We start from the raw sequence: 20,402 nt of genomic DNA on the forward strand, positions 1-20,402 counted from the left end.
ACATAGCCTTACTTAAAAAAAAAAACATTTATCCATTTTCGAGCAAACGGAATGAGCAGAAGCTACGTTTGGCTATATACGGACCGTTAGTGGAATTACCGCAAGAGAGTAACGGTTAATGTGATTGGATGTTAATTATTTGACTAGGCTACCTGTATTTGACATTATGTTTTTATTTCGCTGAACACTAGGTGGTTTAATTGTATTTTTGGCAGTGAAACGAGGCTTCTCAGGCGAGAAAGAAACCTCACCAAAATGTATAGCCCCATTGGAAAATATAATATATATATTTTTTTAAATCTGAATCACATTTTTATTTGGCGTACCCCCGACGCCATTCCCCAGTTTGGGAATACCTGCGGTAGACCATTCCATTCTTGTGGGCCGGCTAAGCAGTATTGGTGTCTCTGAGAGGTCTTTGAGAAAGGTAGTTACCAAACCAGGACAAAGGGTGCAGTGTATAATGTCAGAACATCTGCTGTCTCAGCCACTGCCTTTCACCAAGGGTGTACCCCAAGGCTCGATCCTAGGCACCATGCTCTTCTCAATTTAAATCAACAACATAGCTCAGCCAGTAGGAAGCTCTCTCGCATCCATTTATATGCAGATGATACAGTCTTATACTCAGCTGGCCCTCCCCGTATTTTGTGTTAAACGCTCCACAACAAAGCTTTCTTAGTGTCCAACAAGCTTTCTCTACCCTTAACCTTGTTCTGAACACCTCCAAAACAAAGGTCATGTGGTTTGGTTAGAAGAATTCCCCTCTCCCCACAGGTGTAATTACTACCTCTGAGGGTTTAGAGCTTGAGGTAGCCACCTCATACAAGTACTTGGGAGTATGGCAAGATGGTACACTGTCCTTCTCTCAGCACATATCAAAGCAGCAGGCTAAAGTTAAATCTAGACTTGGTGTCCTCTATCGTAATCGCTCCTCTTTCACCCTAGTTGCCAAACGAATCCTGATTCAGATGACCATCCTACCCATGCTAGATTACGGAGTCGTAATTTATAGATCGGCAGGTAAGGGTGCTCTCGAACGGCTAGATGTTCTTTACCATTCGGCCATAATTACCATTCGGCCATAAGATTTGCCACCAATGCTCCTTATAGGACACATCACTGCACTCCATACTCTTCTGTAAACTGGTTATCTCTGTATACCCGTCACAAGACCCACTGGTTGATGCTTATTTACAAAAKCCTCTTAGGCCTCACTCCCCACTATCTGACATATCTACTCCACATACAACACCCGTTCTGCCAGTCACATTCTGTTAAAGGTTCCCAAAGCACACACATCCCTGGGTTGCTCGTCTTTTCAGTTCGCTGCAACTAGCGACTGGAACGAGCTACAACAAACACTCAAACTTGACAGTTTTATCTCTTCATTCAAAGACTCAATCATGGACACTCTTACTGACAGTTGTGGCTGCTTTGCATGATGTATTGTTGTCTCTACCTTCTTGCCCTTTGTGCTGTTCTCTGTGCCCAATAATGTTTGTACCATGATTTGTGCTGCTACCATGTTATAGTGCTGCCATGTTGTGTTGCTACCATGTTGTTTTCATATTGTGTTGCTACCATGCTGTGTTGTCGTGTGTTGCTGCCATGCTATACTGTCGTCTTAGGTCTCTCTTTGTGTAGTTTTGTGTTGTCTCTCTTTTCGCGATGTGTGTTTTGTCCTATATTTTGATTGAATTATTATTATTATTATTATTATTATTTTGGCCCCCGTCCCTGCAGGAGGCTATTTGCCTTTTGGTAGGCCGTCATTGTAAATAACTGACTTGCCTAGTTAAATAAAAGGTCAAATAAAAAAGCACCTTTGGCAGTGATTAGAGCCTTGAGTCTTCTTGGGTATGATTCTACAAGCTTGGCACACCTGTATTTGGGGAGTTTCTCCCATTCTTCTCCACAGATTCTCTCAAGCTCTTTCAGGTTGGATGCGGAGTGTCTGTGCACAGCTATTTTCAGGTCTCTCCAGAGATGTTCGATCGGGTTCAAGGACATTCAAAGACTTGTCCCGAAGCCACTTCTGTGTTTTCTTGGCTGTGTGCTTAGGGTTGTTGTCCTTTTGGAAGGTGAACCCTCGTCCCAGTCTGAGGTCCTGAGCGCTCTGGAGCAGGTTTTCATCAAGGATCTCTCTGTACTATGCTCCGTTCATCTTTCTCTCAATCCTGACTAGTCTCCCAGTCCCTGCCGCTGAAAAACATCCCAACAGCATGATGCTGCCACCACCATGCTTCACCGTAGGGATGGTACCAGGTTTCCTCCCAATGTGACTCTTCGCATTCAGGCCAAAGAGTTCCATCTTGGTTTCATCAGACCAGAGAATCTTGTTTCTCATGGTCTGAGAGTCCTTTAGGTGCCTTTTGGCAATGTGCATTTTACTGAGCAGTGGCTTCCGTCTGGCCACTTTACCATAAAGGCCTGATTGGTGGAGTGCTGCAGAGATGGTTGTCCTTCTGGAAGGTTCTCCCATCTCCACAGAGGAACTCAGGATCTCTGTAAGAGTGACCATCGGGTTCTTGGCCACCTCCCTGACCAAGGCCCTTCTCCCCTGATTGCTCAGGAAGGTGCATCATCACTAGCTCTAGGAAGATTKTTGGTGGCTCCCAACTTCTTCCATTTAAAAATGATGGAGGCCACTGTGTTCTTGGGGACCTTTAATGCTGCAGACATTTTTTGGTACCCGTCCCCAGATCTGTGCCTCGACACAATCCTGTCTCGGAGCTCTACGGACAATTCCTTCGACCTCATAGCTTGGTTTATGCTCTGATGTGCACTGTCAAGTGTGGGACCTTATATAGACAGGTGTGTGCCTTTACAAATCATGTCCAATCAATTGAATTTATCACAGGTGCACTCCAATCAAGTTGTAGAAACATCTCAAGGATGATCAATGGAAACAGGATGCACCTGAGCTCAATTTCGAGTCTCATAGTAAAGCGTCTGAATACTTATATAAGTAAGGTATTTCTGTTTTCTATTTGTAAACATTTTCTAAAAACCTGTTTTCGCTTTGTCATTATTAGGTATTGTGTGTAGATTGGTGAGAGAATGCTTATTTAATACATTTCAGAATACGTCTGTGATGTAAACAAAATTTGGAAAAAGTCAAGGGTTCTAAATACTTTCCGAATGCACTGTATATGATCACACCGGTAATAGATCCGTTGTTGTATTACTTGTGAAGCACAGCTGAGTGAACATACATTAAAAAAATAGCTTTTTATTTTGATTTATTTACTGGGTAACTTTCACTTTTACTTTAGTCATTTTCTATTAAGGCAGCTGAGTGAGCATACATTAAAAAAATGAGCTTTTTATTTTGATTTATTTACTGGGTAACTTTCACTTTTACTTGAGTCATTTTCTATTAAGGCATCTTTACTTTTACTCAAGTATGACAATTGAGTACTTTTTCCACCACAGTGTGCATGTTGATTTTGTCCCTCCACACCAGATGCGATCAGGACACGTAGGTTGAATTATCAAAACAAACTCTGAACTAACTAAACTCAGCAAAAAAGAAACGTCCTCTCACTGTCAACTGCGTTTATTTTCAGCAAACTTATTAACATGTTTAAATATTTGTATGAACATAACAAGATTTGACAACTGAGACATACCCTGAACAAGTTCCACAGACATGTGACTAACAGAACATTGAATAATGGTTGCCTGAACAAAGGGGGGAGGTGTCAAAATCAAAAGTAACAGTCAGCATCTGGTGTGGCCACCAGCTGCATTACGTACTGCAGTGCATCTCCTCCTCATGGACTGCACCAGATTTGCCAGTTCTTGCTGTGAGATGTTACCCCACTCTTCCACCAAGGCACCTGCAAGTTCCCAGACATTTCTGAGGGGAATGGCCCTAGCCCTCACCCTCTTATCCAACAGGTCCCAGACGTGCTCAATGGAATTGAGATCCGGGCTCTTCGCTGGCCATGGCAGAACACTGAACGAGCAGTATGGCTGGTGGCATTGTCATGCTGAGGGTCATGTCAGGATGAGCCTGCAGGAAGGGTACCACATGAGGGAGGAGGATGTCTTCCCTGTAACGCCACGCGTTGAGATTGCCTGTAATGACAAACAAGCTCAGTCCGATGATCTGTACACACCGCCCCAGACCATGACGGATCCCTCCACCTCCAAATCAATCCCGCTCCAGAGTACAGGCCTCGGTGTAACGCTCATTCCTTCGACGATAAACGCGAATCCGAGACAAAACCGCGATTCGTCAGTGAAAAGCACTTTTTGCCTGTCTGGTCCAGCGACGATGGGTTGGTGCCCATAGGCGACGTTGTTGCTGGTGATGTCTGGTGAGGACCTGCCTTACATCAGGCCTACAAGCCCTCAGTCCAGCCTCTCTCAGCCTATTGCGGGCAGATCTGAGCACTGATGGGATTGTGCGTTCCTGGTGTAACTCAGGCAAATGTTGTTGCCATCCTGTAACCTGTCCCGCAGTTGTGATGTCCAGATGTACCGATCCTGTGCAAGTGTTGTTACACGTGGTCTGCCACTGCGAGGATGATCAGCTGTCCATCCTGTCTCCCTGTAGCACTGTCTTAGGCGTCTCACAGTACGGACATTGAAATGTATTGCCCTGGCCACATCTGCAGTCCTCATGCCTCCTTGCAGCATGCCTAAGACACGTTCACGCAGATGAGCAGGGACCCTGGGCATCTTTCTTTTGGTGTTTTTCAGTCAGTAGAAAGGCCTCTTTATTGTCCTAAGTTTTCATAACTGTGACCTTAATTGCCTACCGTCTGTAAGCTGTTAGTGTCTTAACGACCYTTCCTAGAAACTAACTTGTTTTACCCTTTTATCTGTGAATTAATTGTCAGAGTAGAGAACCTTGTGCATTTCAGGTAAAATAAGAACCCAATGTTTACATCCCAGGACAAATGAGCTAGCAACAGCAAGCTATGTTTCATGCGTTCAGACCTGTCGACAAATTAATATATTTGGTTCAGAYTTCGTTTTGATATTTCAACCTGCGTGTCCTGATCGCGTCTGGTGTGAATGGACAAAATCAAAATGCGCGCTAGCAGGTTGGATGAAATGATTGAATAACATGTATGTGTACATTTATTTTCCAGTGCTCGCACACGTAACGCGAGCGTTGTGGTCAGTTACACGTTACACGTTTCGACCTGTCCCCAAATTAATATAAACTCAGCAAAAAAAGAAACGTTCCTTTTTCAGGACTCTGTCTTTCAAAGATAATTCGCAAAAATCCAAATAACTTCACAGATCTATATTGTAAAATCTTCAGCATGTTACTGCTGCAGTACTTGTTGCAGTGCAGCTGAATTGGGTGCACCTACCGCCAACAGCCCGAGAGAAAAAAATAGAAAATAGGAACAGAAGGCTTTATCGTAGTTTTTTTGACAGGAATGTTTGCAAATTGACTAGGAATGCCTTGGAGATCGACCGGTTGGTGACCACAGCTCTAGAAAGTTGAGTGAATTACAATCTTTGGGCTGATAGGTCTATTTCTGTGTGGCAGTCCAAGGGAGCTGTGCAACAGTCTTAGGACTACTGTATGCGCACATGTTGGCAGTTTAGAGGGAACATTGGTCATTCCTCACACCTATTTATGTTACATTTATGAAACTTCTGTGGAAAAAGACACAAAATATGTCACTACGCCTGCCCCTCCTCCCTTAAAGGGGTAGTTGACCCAAATTATGAAATTATGTATTTGTTTCCTTAGCCTAAAAGCAGTCTGTGGACTCTTAGGTAAATAAAACCAAAGCTTGGATTGCAGTCTCTCCTTTTCCATAAACTATATTTAAGGTATCAAATAATACACCTTTAACCCTCACAACACCACCTTCCTCTCACCTCGGGTCTCGCGGGTGACGGGGTGCTTGAGGGCGATGTGATGGACGCTCACCCACACCTTGGTGCCGCCGTGCTCCAGCTCTGCGCGTGGCAGCTTGCACTGGCTCATGGCCGAGAAAAAGCCCTGGGTGTCGGGCCGCYGGGCAGACAGGGCCTGGGAAGCCACGGGGCTCAGTTCGCCTCCCTGGCAGAACCAACGGAAGGTGATGATGTCTGGATGGAAGCACGAGGCCTGGGTGGTCAGGGTGACCACACCTGGAGGAGAGAGTGGAAAGAGACATGCAGCGTATAGACTTGTGTGGTTCAGTTTGTAACAGTGCAGCACTGGCAAAGCCAAGGTTGTGTGTTCAATTACCACAGGGATCTTACACACACACAAATTTTTTTTGTTGCACGGACTGTATTGTAAGTCGTTTTGGATAAAAATGTATGCTATATTGTCAAAACTGTTAAAAACGCAATTGGTCAAGTTGAAGTGGAATTGACTCCAATCCTGATATGCAATGTACTTTCATTTGTATTTAAAATGAACTTGAGTTCATCTTACCGGAGTCATCACCTGCCTCTGTGAGCTGAATCTCTGAGACCTTGGGGGGAGCTGAAGAAAAGTAAGAGAGGACAGGACAAGTAATTTGAAAGTATTTTTTCCACATTTTGTTGTGTTACAATCTGAAATTAAAATTGATGAAATTGAGATTTGCCGTCTCTGGCCTACACACAATACCCCATAATGTCAAAGTGGAATTATGTTTCTTAGAAAAATAAATAAAGTTCAGGAGTAAAAATGTGCTTAACAAGTCACATAGTAAGTTGCATGGACTCACTCTCTACAATAAAAGTGTTTAACATGATTTTTGAATGGCTACCTCATCTCTGTACCCCACACATACAGATAATTTTAAGGTCCCACAGTCGAGCAGTGKATTTCAAAGACAGATTCAAAGACAGATGAGGATGGTGAAGTTATTAATTACACTTTGGATGGTATATCAATACACACAGTCACTGCAAAGATACAGGCGTCCTTCCTACCTCAGCTGCRAGAGAGTAKGGAAACKYCTCAGGGATTTCACCATGAGGCCAATGGTGACATTAAAACAGTTACAGTTTAATGGCTGTGATAGGAGAAAACTGAGGAWGGATCAACAACATTCTAGTTACTCCACAATACCAACCTAAATGACTGAGTGAAAAGAATGAAGCCTGTACAYAATAAAAAWWWTRCKAAAAWTMSKWRCRWWTTMSKYMWAYGSKKRWAAYMWAAAKRMSCAAAAAAATGTGCCAAAGAAATTAACTTTATGTCCTGAATACAAAACATTAATTTGGGGCAAATCCAACACAACATCATATTTTTAAGCATTGTGGTGGCTGCATCAGGTTATGGGTATGCTTATCATCGACAAGGACTAGGGTTTTTTGGGGGGATAAAAATAAATGGAATAGAGCTAAGCACAGGCAAAATCCTAGAGGAAAACCTGGTTCAGTGTGCTTTCCAACAGACACTGTGAGACAAATTCTCCWTTCAGCAGGACAATAACCTAAAACACAAGGCCAAATATACACTGGAGTTGCTTACCATGAAAGACAACATTGAATGTTCCTGAGTGGCTTAGTTACAGTTTTGACTTAAATCGGCTTGAAAATCTATGGCAATATTTGAAAATGGCTTTCTAGCAATGATCAACAACCAACTTGAGAGAGCCTGAAGAATTTTTTAAAGAATAATATGCCAATATTGTAKAATCCGGGAGTGGAAAGCTCTTAGAGACTTACCCAGAAAGACTCACAGCTGTAATCACTGCCAAAGGTGATTTTAATATGTAAATTAGGTATTTCTCTACCAATCAATTTGCAAAAATATATAAAAACATGTTTTCACTTTGTCATTATGGGGTATTGTGTGTAGATGGGTGCCATTTTTATTTTATTTAATCCATTTTGAATTCAGGCTATGATGTGGAATAAGTCAAGGGGTATGAATACTTTCTGAAGGCACTGTACACTGAGACAGAAGGAAGAGAAAAAGTAAAATACAGTGTTTCTGTAAAAGAGACAGGGTTGTATTCAATTCAATAAAATTTCCTGAATTGAAGCAAATTGACACCAACCCTGGTGCGAGAGCTGTCCCTTACCTAATATGGTGAACTTGTCTGACACCCTCTCCACCACAACTTTGTCTTTCCCCACATAAGACACCTGGCACTTGAACACCGCACCCTTGTGGATGGAGATCAGGGGGATGAAGGAGAGCGAGGACAGCAGTCGCTGCTTGCTGCTGTCCCCCGTCGAGTGCAGCGGGCCCTGGGTGTGCAGCTTGTAATAGCCCACGTCGCCAGCAGAGAGCAGCAGGGGACCCTTCTCRGGGACTGGGGAGGTGAGCGTGAGACCGTAGGGTAGAAGCATGGTGCTTAGTTGGTTACGGAGAAAGTTAGTGTTGTTAGCGTACGCTTTGAATGTGGGACGGGATTCTGGTCATTTGATGTTGGACAATATTTGTTAGTAGAATTATGTAATGAAAAAAACAAAAGGCAGCGAGTTACTTAAGATAATGTACTGCACAAAGGCAAAATGCTAAACAAATGACAAAATAAAGTAATACTTCACTTAATTAAAAGTCCTTCTATAATTACTTGTATAATACTATATAACTTTATGGTGCCTACTGTTGTCTCTCTATGTAGGACATTTTAAACTGGCTGAAAATTCTATACAAATTCTGTCAGTTATTCAGTCAGGATCATTATGAGATGATAATAAGACATAATACATGCTTATGACATGTCTTACAATACCTTCTAACTGTATAATAATGTTTTAGACCTGTAGGCTGTAATTAAAGTGTTACCGAAAGAGACATTGTGGTATGGCTCTATGTGTATATACACTCAACACAATATGCATTAGGACAGTGAAACATTTTTAATTTGTCTCTATACTCCAGCATTTTCGATTTGAAATCAAATGTTTCATATGAGGCAACAGTACAGTGTCACCATTAATTTGAAGATATTTTCATACATATCCGTTTTACCATTTTAAAATGAAAGCACTTATTTTATGCATCTACCCCCCCCACACCCCCTATTTGAAGAAGTCATAAGTATTTGGACAAATTCACTTAAAGTGCATTAAAATAGTCCAACTTTTTGTAGTTGGTACCATATTCCTTGTACGCAATGATTACGTCAGGCTTGTGATTTTACAAACTAGTTGGATGCATTTGCAGTTTGTTTTGGTTGTGTTTTGGTTTGGTCTACGTTTTGCCCAATAGTAACTGAAGGGTGAATAAGCAGTAATGTTCTTTCTAAGTGAGTAGATAAAATGTTTCTGAACACATCTAAATTAATCCCGATTATGCCATAATTAGGAAAAGTCATGAATGAATCATGAATAACGATAAAGAGGCTACAACAAAACATGCTAACCTCTCACTATTACTAACAACAGGGGAGGTTCACCATTTTTTTGGGGGGGGAACAGTATGATATTTGTGACTCTGTAACTTTCTCACTCATCATTATTCACGATCCAGTCATGATTTTCCATAACCATAGTAGCATCCACATGAATGTAAAAGTGTTCAYAAAAAWMTCTTATTCTTACTAACAATAAAAGTGGCTACAAAATGACACAAGACACCAATCAGTTCCAAAACATAATCTGAAACACAACCAAAACAAACTGCAAACGCATKCAACAAGCTTGATGTAGTCATTGCGTGCAAGGAATACGGGACCACATGCTAAACTTTTGACCACTTAATATACATTGGAGTATAGCCACATTAAAACGTGTAACTTCACTGTCCAAATAAATATGTTGTAGAGTGTATATAATACTATAATGCTTTATAATAGTATAATGCTTTATAACATATTATAATCATGAATAGGACTCTAAAATGTCTTAGAATAAAGCTTATAATATGTTATGTGACATATTGTGGTTTGACTCTACCTGTGTGTGAGGTGTCTGAAATGGGTGTGTCATTGAGGAACCAGGTGGTCTGGACCCTGTCCACCCTCCTCCCCTCCACACTGATGGTCACCCTGCCCTTCTGACCCACAATGACCCGGGGAGGCAGAATGATCCCRGATACATTTAGAAACTTCTGCTTCTCTGGGGAGGGAACGAGGGAGAGGGACAGAGAGAGAGAGGAGAGGGAGGTAGATGTCAGTGGTGATATGAACACAATTGTCTGAGACTAGTGGTGTTGCAAAACTTCATAATAAAAGTGCAATTATATACATACAGTGGGGGTCTGAAATTATGGCACCCTTGATAAAGATGAGAAGAAAAGACTGTATCCTGCYTCTGCGTTTATGGACTGCCCTCTTCAATTCAAACTACAAGTCCGGAGATTGCAAAATGTTGATRTTGTGGTTAATTAACAATTTATTTGTGGATTTTGACGTGTGCTTGGAGTTATTGTCTTGCTGGAAGATCCACTTGAGGCCAAGTTTTAGCTTCCTGGCAGAGGCAACCAGGTTTTTGGCTAAAATGTCCCGGTACTGGGTAAGATTRATGATGCTGTTGACATTAACAAGGGCCCCGAGACCAGTAGCACGAAATAGCACCATAACATCAAAGATCCACCACCTGATGTCACAGTAAGTATGGGGTACTTTTTCTGCATATGCATCTTTCCTTCGACACAAAACCCACCACTGGTGTGCATGGCCAAAGAGCTCTATTTTCATGTAATCTGACCATAGCACTGGGTTCCAATCCAAGTGCCAATGCCGTTTAGCAAATTCCAGGTATTTAGATTTGTTGGATGACATGAAKATATAGCCCTTTGGCCACTCACACCAGTGCTGGGTTTTGCTTCAAAAGAAYCCCCATACCTACTGTAAAATCAGGTGGTGGATCTTTGATGTTATGGGGCCATCTTGCTTCCAGTGGTCCTGGGGCCCTTGTTAACAACTAGAACCCCCTGGCCTTTCAGCCTTTAAGTACCCACTAGACAACATTGCCGGGCATCCTATTTAGCATACTGATCAGATGCATATCAACGCACAAGGTGCGCAAACATAAGCACCGAGGCTCAATAAATGGCYGATAAGCAATTGTAAACCATGAATTGCATCAAGAAATATTTGTGGAAATATATCCATGTAAAAATATAACAAGAATGGTTATTTCTCTGAATAGAGTCAAGGATATGTTTGTATAATTCTACAAWGTCCTAGTGAAAAAAGCWAATTTTTGGCACTTCTAGCCAATGACGCATCAACATTCTAACAGTCTAATAAATAAATGTKATTTATGCTATCGGAAGAATAATAATTTGGTTGTTTTTATAAAGGTCTTAGGTAACATTAGAAAACCAAAAAACTATGTAGCATGAGGCAAAAATCAGAAAAAACACAWAGCATGTTTTAGTTTCTTTTACAATAAATGTGATTTGTAATAGCTTTATAGTTAATAAACCAGTCCCGTAACAGCCTCTTTTTACAAAGTACAARGTAAAAAAGAATGGTATCAACCTGCAAGACGCGCGGTCAAATTATTAACATGAGCGCCAATGATGATAAATAGGCATAACACAAACTCATCARTACACTTTCTAAATTKAATCAACCTCTTCACCCTCCTTATCATTKATTTAGGGCTAATTTAAATTCAATTGTGAAGTAATTTGCATAATTATCGCCCATTCATCKATTTTTTTCATTCATTCAGTGAGGAGAGAAAGCAGCATTAGGGTACCAATGCTAATTAGGGTACCAAGGTCCTTCTGACAAATTAGCAATTTAAAATACAAACATTTTGGAAAAGTCATGCTCCAGGACCTGCTAGGCTGATAAAAAAATGCAAGCAATTCATTACGATCAGACAGTTACTGGAGGAAAAAGGAATCACTTTTCAACTTGATTCCCGGCAGTACTGTGGGTATGGAAGCGYACACAGAGAATGGAGTTCACAAGCACCGATGAACTCCTGAACAGGCTGTAGGAAACCTTGCAAGTTGGGAGAGCGCCTAGTACCCTGAGAGGTAAAAGTGGAAAAAAAACTGATAAGAACACTAGGCTACATAGAGTGATGCCAAAGACCAGCTTATRGTTAATTGACACAATATTCCTTCCCTCTCCCCCCTAATACAATCTAAACTATATTGTCCCCAAGTAACTGTTCTTCTCTAGGATGTAACGATAGAATTAGCAAATGCCAATGAGAAATACACAGACACTGAAAATACAGTATAAAAGAGGAAATATAGCATGTAAGTCAATAATTGTTAATAATTGATTGATGTACAGTTGAAGTCAGYAGATTACATACACTTAGGTTGGAGTCATTAAAACTCGTGTTTCAACCACATTTKTTGTTAATTAAGAAACTATAGTTTTGGCAAGTCGGTTAGGACATCTACTTTGTGCATGACACAAGTAATTTTTAAAACAAATGTTTACAGACAGATTATTTCACTTATAATTCACTATCACAATTCCAGTGGGTCAGAAGTTTACATACACTAAGTTGACTGTGCCTTAAAACAGCTTGGAAAATTCCAGAAAATGATGTCATGGCTTTAGAAGCTTCTGATAGGATAATTGACATCCTTTGAGTCAATTGGAGGTGTACCTGTGGATGTATTTCAAGGCCTACCTTTAAACCTGCTTGACATCATGGGAAAATCAAAAGAAAAAGTCCTCAGAAAAAAAATTGTAGACCTTCACATGTCTGGTTCATCCTTGGGATGGTTAGGACATCTACTTTGTGCATGACACATTGTGCATGACACAATATTGTAGACCTCTACAAGTCTGGTTCATCACTGGGAGCAATTTCCAAAAGCCTGAAGGTACCACGTTCATCTGTACAGACAATAGTACGCAAGTATAAACACCATGGGACCACGCAGCCGCCATACCGTTCAGGAAGGAGACGCGTTCTGTCTCCTAGAAATGAACGTACTTTGGTGTGGAAAGTGCAAATCAATGCCAGAACAACAGCAAAGGACCTTGTGAAGATGCTGGAGGAAACAGGTACAAAAGTATCTATATCCACAGTAAAACGAGTCCTATATCGACATAACCTGAAAGGCCGCTCAGCAAGAAAGAAGCCACTGCTCCAAAACCGCCATAAAAATGACAGACTACGGTTTGCAACTGCACACGGGGACAAAGATTGTACTTTTTGGAGAAATGTCCTCTGGTCTGATGAAACAAAAATAGACCTGTTTGGCCATAATGTCCATCGTTATGTGGCTTGCAAGCCGAAGAACACCATCCCGGCTTGCAAGCCGAAGAACACCATCCCAACCGTGAAGCACAGGGGTGGCAGCATCATGTTGTGGGGGTGCTTTGCTGCAGGAGGGACTGGTGCACTTCTCAAAATAGATGGCATCATGAGGTAGGAACATTATGTGGATATATTGAAACATCTCAAGAAATCTGTCAGGAAGTTAAAGCTTGGTCACAAATGGGTCTTCCAAATGGCCAATGACCCCAAGCATACTTCCAAAGTTGTGGCAAAATGGCTTAAGGACAACAAAGTCAAGGTTTTGGAGTGGCCATCACAAAGCCCTGATCTCAATCCTATAGAAAATATGTGGGCAGAACTGAAAAAGCGTGTGCGAGCAAGGAGGCCTACAAACCTGACTCAATTACACCAGCCCTGCCAGGAGGAATGGGCCAAAATTCACCCAATGTAAGGGAGTGCCTGGTGTAAGGGAGTAACTGGTGGCAGGGAAGTCAGGCGCAGGAGAGCAAAACTGGGTAATCAATGGAGCAGTCTTATTCAGAAAACCACCGGAAACCAGAACAAACAAATGGGTACAAAACCCGTCGCGCACCAYAGAAAACATGCACTTACAATAAACAATCCCACACAAAGACATGGGGGGAACAGAGGGTTAAATATACAACAAGAAATTGAGGGAATTGAAACCAGGTGTGAGGAAAAATAAGACAAAACACATGGAAAATTAAAAGTGGATCGATGATGGCTAGAAGACCGAGCGCCGCCCGAACAAGGAGAGGACCCAACATCGGCGGAAGTCGTGAKACCCAATTTATTGTGGAACGCTTGTGGAAGGCTACCCAAAACATTTGACCCAAGTTAAATTTAAAGGCAATGCTTCCAAATACTAATTGAGTGTAGGTAATCTTCTGACCCACTGGGAATGTGATGAAAAATAAAAGCTGAAATAAAAAAATTCTCTACTATTATTCTGACATTTCACATTCTTAAAATTAAGTGGTGATCCTAACTGACCTAAGACAGGGAATTTTTACTTAGATTACATGTCAGGATTTGTGAAAAACTGAGTTTAAATGTATTTGGCTAAGGTGTATGTAAAATTCAGACTTCAATTGTATGTGTTGGTGTGTATGTGCGAGAGGGTGTATATGTGGGTATGTGCCTCTGCATATGAATGGGAGAGTGAAGGAGGGTGAATATGAATATGTGTAGGAGGGCGAGAGAATGGGTGTGCAGAGGCATAGGGGATATGCTGTGTGTGAATGAAGGAGAATGGATGAGTAAGTAGATGTGCAGAGGGGTGTAAAATTGTTTGAGAAGGGAGGCGGGAAAAACTTGGTCTAGATGGGTAAGGAAGGGAGATGGTAATAAGCTTGGCTTGGGGGGGGCAAGTGTGGATAAGGATGGAAGGGAGGGAAGAGCTTGGCTTTGGGAGGGGCAAGGGGGAGTAAAGATTGGAGGTGGGGATGAGCTCGGCTTGGATGGGGTAAAGGGGTGAGAACAGGAAGGGGGTGGTGGAGAGCAATGGATTTGGTTTGGAAGAGAGAGAAGGAAGGACTTGATTATACTACATTGTAATTGTATTTATTTTGTTCATGACTAAAATGAATAAGAGTTCTGGACAGATTAGGAAAGGATATCGAATCATTATTTTCCGTGTTTGTCATTACAGCTAAGATTGGAGAGTGGCTATATCTGTTTGTCGGGCAAGCATCATCTAATAATGATAAAATATGAATAAAATATTTTTATCTGGAKACTTTCTGRATTTGATATTTCTACTCTGCAAGTAAACACTTCACTGTACCGTTTACACCTTCTGTATACCGTGCATGTGACAAATAAACATAGATTTTATTTCATATGGCTAGTGTTTACCACATGGCCTCACATGTGAATCCTTGAAGAGATGGGTGTGAGCGATGCTGAATGGGTGTTGACAAAGAAGAGCTCTCCAGTAGGTGTACCGAAACATTCAATTGCCATTTTCTCAAAAGTGGGGTTACATGTTTATCAACTTTCAAAGCAGAATTTCTTTCCAATTGTTCCTCAACTGCAGTGTATGATATACAATTTTCCCGCTCTGAGTCTCTACTTTTATCCAATGTAAAAAACACAATTTCAAATGTTGCTACATAAGACCGAATCGAGGCGGTCGATCCAAGCTAAAAAGCCCTAAAAAAGGCATGGCGCCTCAAGACATACAAAGACATACATTTTTCAATAAAAAACATAAAGRATGTCTTCTCAGCCTACATGCTCTATTTATGTCATGTTTACAATAACTATGTTTTTATTCTATTATCCTCCCATTTTATYGAATGCCGACCACGCTCATATGTCATGTCTGCTAAAACGTTGTACTTGGTTCTTCAATGATAGYCGGAACAGATAAGGTTAACTTTGATTTGATTACAAGTAAAGACCAACAAAATCCAATTTATCACATGGAATGTGCACGGGCTCCATGATGAAAAAAATAAAGCAAATGGGTCTCAAACACTTAAAGATATTCTCAGTAGATGTGGTTTTCTTGCAAGAATTACATTTTTAAAAAGCAGAAAATGAACATTCAAAGAGGAGCTGGGTTGGAGAGAGCTATGCTGCCAKCTACTGTAGTATCAGCAGAGGTGTAGGCATCCTGATAAAGAAGAATATAKAAMTTTCCCTTATATCCCAGCACATTGACCAAGAAGGACGTTTTTGAATGTTGAATTGTACCTTAAAATGGTGAAAAATACACATTGATCTCATTGTATATCCGACCCGGGGCAAATCTAAGCTATATTAGATCAAATCCAGATGGGAAATATTATTTTAGCAGGTGACCTAAATTATACATRCGATTAGATTGACAGACGTAATAATAAAAAAAGGCACACAACTTCAGACAGTCCCAAGACTRTGTGGGGGTCGTAGAGCAAAATGGAGAACATCATTGTGTTCGATCAGACCGTTCGGACACCACAGACAATTTTGTGAGAAGACCGAATTCGGGATGTCTCATGGTCTGACAAATACCGCTCTAGCTCTGTCACCTTTCATGGCAGATGCAGAAGTGCGACATCGGCGGATGCAGTGGATTGAGACGCAAATATCTSTAGCTTAAACTGACAGATTTTTACGGGGAATTGTGTATTATGCTAATTAGATTTCCACGGGGTGCGGATATACCAACTTTAGGGCATTTATTTCCAATTATACAATAGGTGGGTCTAATCCTGAATGCTGATTGGTTAAAACCGCATTCCAYCCGGTCTATTACACAAGTTACCACCGGCTAAATCTATGACGTTAAAATGCCTATTTACTTTGTTCCATCTGACTGCGCAATCTACTGTCTCATCAGCCCAGCCAAGCAATTTATAAACTTGATCTCCACTATTAAAAGCATCTAGACATGATCTCATTTCTTTTAGACTAACATTTTGCTTTTAYAGTCATAACAGACTTTATGTGGGCAAATAAAATTCAAAGAATAAAATGGAACATTTTACATCTTCCTAAGTCTGAGGGTGGTTTTAACCTTGGAATTGTATCAACTCGCTACCCAAGGCTTTTACTTGCGACATACTGTATATAAAATGCACTAAAGAGGAGCAATGGTTAAATATTTTAGACACGRATGCTCATCCCCAGAATATTTTTACATGTCTATTTTCAAASGATAAAGCTAAGAACATTAACAACTTCATAGCTAAGAACGGTATAACAATATGGAATAAAGTAAAATGTATTTTACAAAAACCAATATGTCTTCCTAAAAACACAACCTTATAAAACAATCCTTGGATAGCTTTTCAGAATTCACCGATAAATGGGTGCACATGGAAACTAAAGGCATAGAAACTGTAAATGACTTGGTAATAGGAAATACTTTTATTTCCAAGACAGTATTAATTAAAAAGTAATTTTGGACTGACCAATGTAGATGGTTTAAAATACATGCAACTTAAATGTTACATATACTGTAACTACATTTCATTTTGAAATCATTCAGACATCAGTGCAACCTTGAGGGAATCCTATTTGAGCCAGAAAAGGATGTTCATATGATAGGGAAGATATGTAATACCTTGCAGAGATCACATCCAAGAATGTATGATACAAGAGACAAAATTCAGAAATTCTACAGCACAACGGCAGAGTCATGTCTTAAGTGTGAAACTAATAATGACTAATTAACCAATGCTTTCAAGGAATACTTCAACGTCCAGAAGTTGTGGGCYGAGTAAGAAAGTTGGCTGTCAGAAGTATTACAATGTAAACTTACTTTTAATCRGTCTGTCTGCATATTTTAAGACGTGGCACAGTGGCGTGTAGTGAGATACCTGATGGGTTGGACGATCGTCTTCTCATACCTTATCTTTWAAAAAACGTATACTAAAGACTTGGAAATCAATAAATCTGCCATCATTAGCACAATGGAAAAATAAAATGATTTATTATTTAAATATTGAAAGTGTGTAGGCTACGAAGAGAAACAAAAAATTGGTGCAGTTTCAGGCCATGTGGCGGAAAATGATGCGGGCGCTGGAGATGGGCTGTGTGTTAGTGGGTCTGAGCAGGTTTGACGTAGTTGATGTTGTCATTTGTATGTGTATGTATTGTACTGTTTATAAAAGATCAAATAAAATCGTCATTTTTACATTTTTATCGTGTCATTTCGAACTTTATCCGTAGCGTTATATTCCATTTTGTTGCGACTCGAGCAATACCTCTCCCTCATTCCACAGGTAACTGCCAAAATAAAAGAAATGCATATTGAAAGCATGGGGCGCTRCCACACGTTAAGTTCCAGACACWTCTAGAATCTATGCCAAGGCGCATTGATGCTGTTCTGGCAGCTCATTTTGAGTTAACGCCCTATTAAGACACTTTATGTTGGTGTTTCCTTTATTTTGGCAGTTACCTGTAGTAGCAGYCTACGCAGAGAATGGAACAGCTGTATTGAGGAAATGGCTCTAGTTGCACAAAAGGGAATATGACATTGCGGATAAAGTTCGGAATGACACAATTTCATGTGTCAACGGCTTTGCCGTTTCCAAAGGGACGTATTTGGGTGTTTTAGAAGCTTTTGTTCATGTTTTTCAGGGCACCCATACTACACAATTAGGATGAGGAGTGATTTGCAGTTTGGGGTAAGCTTCTCAAAAACAAGTGAAGTCACCAAAAAAATGTGTCTGAACCTTTCTATAACATGCCATTTACATCCAAAATAGAGATTTCATTGTAAAACTTATCCTTCAAGGTCAACAATATTATGAACTACCCAGCACCAGGACATGTTAGCGAAAAACCTGGTTGCCTCTGGCAGGAGGCTGAAACTTGGCCGCAAGTATATCTTTTAGCAAGACAATAACCCCAAGCACACATCCAAATCCACAAAGAAATGCCTTAATTGACCACAAAATAAAAAATGTTCAATGGCCATCTCTGCCTCTGGACTTAAAGCTCATTGTGGTTTGAAGAGGGCAGTCCATAAGTGCAGACAAAGGATATCAAGGATCTGGAAATATTCTGTATGGAGGAATGGTCTAAGGCCCTATACCGGCCCTATATGTAGCACCAGTCCATCTCAAATGACAGAAGTTTTGAACTTCGATTTGCTATTTATGGCCTGTAGGCCTCATTGACCGGAGCTCATACAACTCGTTTTTGAGTTGCATAATGTATGGATTATTTTGACTATAACAAATACTCAGATTAAACATATTGTGCTATTTATCAAAGACTACTTTGTGTCAAAGTTTAACAAGGACATTTGTTTTGAAACCATTTCAATTTTTTAAATAGTGGCAGGATTCTATGTAATCAACCCGGGATATGGCGTATCTCGTTGGCCCTGGGGTCATCCAGATAACAGACCTCTCCTCTCAGGTGGGGATGAAGACCAGGGCAAATTCCCATTATTTGACCAGAATGTAACAAAAACCTCAACAGGGTCCTCTTTCTCATCACTGGATTGTTCCACATCGGAWGTCTCTTGGTCTGGATCATATTCTGCGTTGTCATCAACTACTGACACTTCCTCCTCTAATGCATCTTCACTGTCAGTTTCCTGGCCTCTCTCCTCCTCACCAGTGTCACGATCAAAGATATGATCAAGAGCCTCACATACAGTATATCGTTTGGTCATTGTGCTGCCACAGAATGAATTGTTTGCAAGGCRACAAAAAAGCTTTATATACCAGAGCTGCGAGAAAWGTTCTATATATTACTGAAACAATGTTGTGATTGTTTGTGAGAATGCCAACAGGTGTGGTTCCATGGGGGAAAGATTACAGCTGAAGTTGGAAGTTTACATACACCTAAGCCAAATACATTTAAACTCAGTTTCACAATTCCTGACATGTCTCCGTTTCCCGGGTCGCCTCTTCACTGTTGACGTTGAGACTGGTGTTTTGCGGGTACTATTTAATGAAGCTGCCAGTTGAGGACTTGTGAGGCGTCTGTTTCTGCTGATGCTCCAGATATACTCTTCAAGTGTAAAGAAGGCAGTTTTATTGCTTCTTTAAATCAGGACAAGTTTTCAGCTGTGCTAACATAATTGCAAAAGGTTTTTCTAATGATCAATTAGCCTTTTAAAATGATAAACTTGGATTAGCTAACACAACGTGCCATTACAATACACGAGTGATGGTTGCTGATAATGGGTCTCTGTACACCTATGTAGATATTCCTTTTTTTTTTTATATCTGCCATTTCCAGCTTCAATAGTCATTTACAACAATAACAATGTCTACACTGTATTTCTGATCAATTTGATGTTATTTTAATGGACAAAAATATGCATTTCTTTCAAAACAAGAATTTCGAACTGACCCCAAACCTTTGAACGGCGGTATTGTTGCACCAACCAATCTATATACTGTGTATACCACTTTCATTAAGACGACATTAGCAGGTATTACAGTACCAGTGCATGACACATCATTCATTATATACATTCAGATATACATATTTAAATATATGAACATTTAAATATGATGTAACTTATTATAAGTGAAATAATATTCTGTTTTACTCACCATCCCTCCTTCTCCAGGAGAAGCTAAAGCAGAGCAGAAAGACCAGCACCAGAGAGATGCACATCAGAGCCACAGTTGCCTTGGCAGACTTGGTCAGCACAGCTTGTGTCTCTGGGAAGGGAGACACATAAGGGAGGAGGGTAGAATATGTATAGGGCCAGGCTGAATAGAATATATACTTTATTGTCCATTTGGTAGGACATACATTTGTTCTCTGCCTTTTTCCCCAACCTCAGAGCAGACAGCACACACACACACACACCACACACACACACACACACAACACACACAGCAACACACACCACAGAA

At 40.7% G+C, this 20,402-nt stretch overlaps 1 protein-coding gene across 1 annotated transcript in view; it reads right to left on the reverse strand.

Annotated features, from left to right (window-relative positions):
• The window catches only part of si:ch211-180a12.2 (uncharacterized), a 71,969-nt gene that overhangs the window by 16,073 nt on the left and 35,494 nt on the right, over window positions 1-20,402 (reverse strand). The window contains exons 6-9 of the mRNA XM_024006710.1: window positions 9,811-9,972; window positions 7,986-8,219; window positions 6,401-6,451; window positions 5,854-6,108 (exon numbers count right to left, since the gene is read on the reverse strand). Of these exons, the coding sequence (XP_023862478.1) occupies window positions 5,854-6,108; window positions 6,401-6,451; window positions 7,986-8,219; window positions 9,811-9,972 (702 nt within the window). The remainder of the gene's footprint in view (window positions 1-5,853; window positions 6,109-6,400; window positions 6,452-7,985; window positions 8,220-9,810; window positions 9,973-20,402) is intronic.

This window comes from Salvelinus sp. IW2-2015, linkage group LG18 (assembly GCF_002910315.2).
Source record: "Salvelinus sp. IW2-2015 linkage group LG18, ASM291031v2, whole genome shotgun sequence".
In the NCBI taxonomy this organism is placed as follows: Eukaryota; Metazoa; Chordata; class Actinopteri; order Salmoniformes; family Salmonidae; genus Salvelinus; species Salvelinus sp. IW2-2015.